Below are 3,077 nucleotides of genomic sequence, written 5' to 3'. Positions count from 1 at the left end.
TCCCAAATAAATGATAATATTGCGCCTAGTTTTCATACTTTAATCTATATAACTATATATTTTATTTGCAAACGGTATATAATCCCTGGCTATATTATTATATGTTAAACGCACTTTCATTCTTTAATACTTTGAATGCCAAGCGTATTTCGGGTGTGTTTCCTACAAAGCCTGAAGGTTGACGTTCCTATTTGAGTAGATGAATCCGTCTCCCAGAAATGATAGACGGGGCCCTTGCAAAAAGTCATGCGTCTTCTATTTCTGGGAGACGTGGCACTCAAAGTAATAATTATTATAATAATGAATAGAATACAGGTTAGAAAGAGAAGAAAAGCTAATAATTTTATTTTTTACCTGATTAGAATAAATTTCGATGTCAATCAGCTCTTTTATCTCTACAACTTTCTGAGATATTAAATCACTTGTTATTACCCATAATTTTTGTAAACAATATTCATAATATTTTTCACTCGAAAATTTATATTTCTGTTAGTAAGGAAGGCATATGAAGTTTCAAGTCACAAATAAACGTAAATAAAACTAAAATTAAATTAACATACACTCCAAATACATCTGTTCTCATTACATATATCTTATTATCAACAATGCAATTAGCACGGTTTCACACTTGTTCAAGATCATTGTAACAACCAAATGAAATGACATCATAAAAATGCCTTTTAAAGAATAATAGTTCCTTAACATAATTCGATCGATGATAAGTCGTATTATAAAGCTGGTCCTCGGAAGTCAATGAAATGTAAAAAAATTAAGATGCGTCTAATAATATGACCAGGGACTGTATGTAAACTTACAGTTTAGTCTAAAGTTTTCTTTATATTTGACAAAATAAATGTCAAGTAAAGGCATTAATACCAGATTCAGAATGGGCGATTAAGTTACATCGGATTACGTTGAAAATCATCGGTTTGTGGCCGCCAGATAACCGAAAGGCACATGAGATGGTACGTTCGAAACTTCGACTATTGTGCAACGTTACTACAATATTCTTCGTAACAACGATACCAACTTTAATATCATTAATACAAGTATGGGGCGACATGATATTAATGATTGAAAATTTGCAACTCAGTCTACCTTTGGTGATGACGGTGTTCAAAATCTACGTCATATGGTATAAACAAGAAGGTACATAATATGTGGCAAAATATTTCACTGTTATTATTTCGCTTAACCTTTATTCAGTTAGTAAATCACGTGAAAGTATCTACATTGCAAAATATTAACGCTTCTCTCGTTATAGCCTTAGCACCTCTAATTGACATGATCGAAAAAGATTGGATAAAGGTGAAGATGAAGGAAGAGCGAGATGTTATGCTGAAGTGCGCCATGATCACTCGCGTAATCGCCATGTGCGGAATGTTCATATTAATTTGTGCAGTTTCGGTTACTTTAATTCTTCCATGTTTTGGACTGATGATTAGACAAGAGACGAACCTGACCGATCATGAAAGACCTTTGCCGTTACAATCGTACTACTTGCATGACGTATCTAAGAGTCCGCATTTTGAGCTAACATTTGTGGCACAAGGAATCATAGTGTTCACAGGAGGACTTACTTATTCAGTGGTTGACCACTTCCTCGGACTATTGGTTATACACATGTGCGGGCAACTGCAGAATCTAAATTTGCGATTGACCCATATGGAAAATTATCCGAACTTTGATGCAGCATTGAAATATAATGTCCAAGATCATACACGCTTGATCAGGTGCTCGACGTATAGGGGAGATCGGAACAAGTTCGAATGAGGTGTAGTTTAGTAAAGCGAGTTTTGTTTGTACAGGATATCCCAGAATTACCATAAGTAGAGTATTTCAGGAGATTCTTGGTAATAAATAAAGCATCTCTTCGTTTACAAAAATTCCGTTCAATTGATATTTTTAAATGAGATCTGTTTAAAGTTATCTAAAGGCAGGTTCCACTTAACGTTCGCAACAATCGCGAACATTGTTCTGTCTTTGTTTAATATCTAAACAACAAAGAGAGAACGATGCTCTCAAACGTTGTGAGCGTTAAGTGGAACGTATCATAATTTGTATGCTAGACGCGAGTTAGGAGCGACTTGCAATAGATGCACCCTGCAAAACCACAAAATATTATAAGTCTTGTGTATGCTATTTCTCTTCTATCTCATTACAAATTTTATTAAAAGAGAAAATGGCATGTTGTGGCCCCTCGTTTATATTTTGTATAATTATATAATTTTGTTAATAATCAATATTTCGAGTTGAAAATTTAACGATTACATTCGTCAAAGGGATGTTCAATTAATCCTCGACTTTATTTTTTTAGACATCCTAGAGTTTTTTCACAATCTGTCCACAGGGACAATCAGTAGAAATTATACGACTATAAAAATAACATGAAGGGTGCGTATCCAGCGATACCGCCCCATTAAGAAATTATATTCGTGAAAACACATTTGAACGTTGACATTAGGAGAAGAATGATACTAGTTTTCAACCAAGTCGCTAGGTAGGATTCGTTTAAAACGTCGAATATTAGCAGGCCTGTCCATTAGTTTGGTCACAAGGGTGTTTGGGTGAACTGCTAAGCGATTTCGGTAATTGATGCTATACTTCTGAATTTTTTCCTTGACTCTTGGTACTTGCAGTTCTTTATGTAAATCTTCGTTCGTCATGAACCATGGGGCGTTTAAAATTAGGCGTGGTACTTTAGATTGGAAGCGCTGTATAATTTCGATGTTAGATTTAGCTGCTGAACTCCACAGTTGTATCCCGTAAGTCCATACAGGTTTTGAAATGGTCTTATATAACAGCAGTTTGTTCTCAATTGAGAGTTTAGATCTATGTCCTATTAGCCAGTACATTTTGTGGAGCTTAAGCCTAAGTTGTTTGCGCTTGGTAAAAATGTGCTTTCGCCAGGTAAAGCGCCGATCAAGGCAGATCCCCAAGTATTTAACTGAGTCGGACTGAGGAATCGTTTGATTGTTAAGGGTGACAGGTGGACATGTATCTCTTCGCATTGTGAACGTTATGTGCACGCATTTTGATTTGTTGATCCTGATTCTCCATTTCTTTAGCCATTTCTG

General features: G+C 35.4%; 1 protein-coding gene across 1 annotated transcript; it reads left to right on the top strand.

Annotated features, from left to right (window-relative positions):
• Window positions 1-788: 788 nt before the first annotated feature.
• LOC106744464 lies at window positions 789-1,773 on the top strand. The gene is made up of 3 exons (XM_014619279.1): window positions 789-801; window positions 862-1,149; window positions 1,265-1,773. Exons 1-3 carry the CDS (start codon window positions 789-791, stop codon window positions 1,771-1,773), a joined length of 810 nt encoding a protein of 269 aa, XP_014474765.1.
• Window positions 1,774-3,077: the final 1,304 nt, after the last annotated feature.

This window comes from Dinoponera quadriceps, unplaced genomic scaffold, assembly GCF_001313825.1.
Source record: "Dinoponera quadriceps isolate SergipeBrazil2010 unplaced genomic scaffold, ASM131382v1 scaffold173, whole genome shotgun sequence".
In the NCBI taxonomy this organism is placed as follows: Eukaryota; Metazoa; Arthropoda; class Insecta; order Hymenoptera; family Formicidae; genus Dinoponera; species Dinoponera quadriceps.
The sequence above is the reverse complement of the archived record's forward strand: the minus strand, read 5'-3'. Positions and strand labels throughout refer to the sequence as shown.

Coding starts and splice junctions, on each gene's coding strand:
- LOC106744464 (XM_014619279.1), top strand. Junction 1,150..1,264: donor CATATGGTATAAACAAGAAG/GTACATAATATG, acceptor CTCTCGTTATAG/CCTTAGCACCTCTAATTGAC.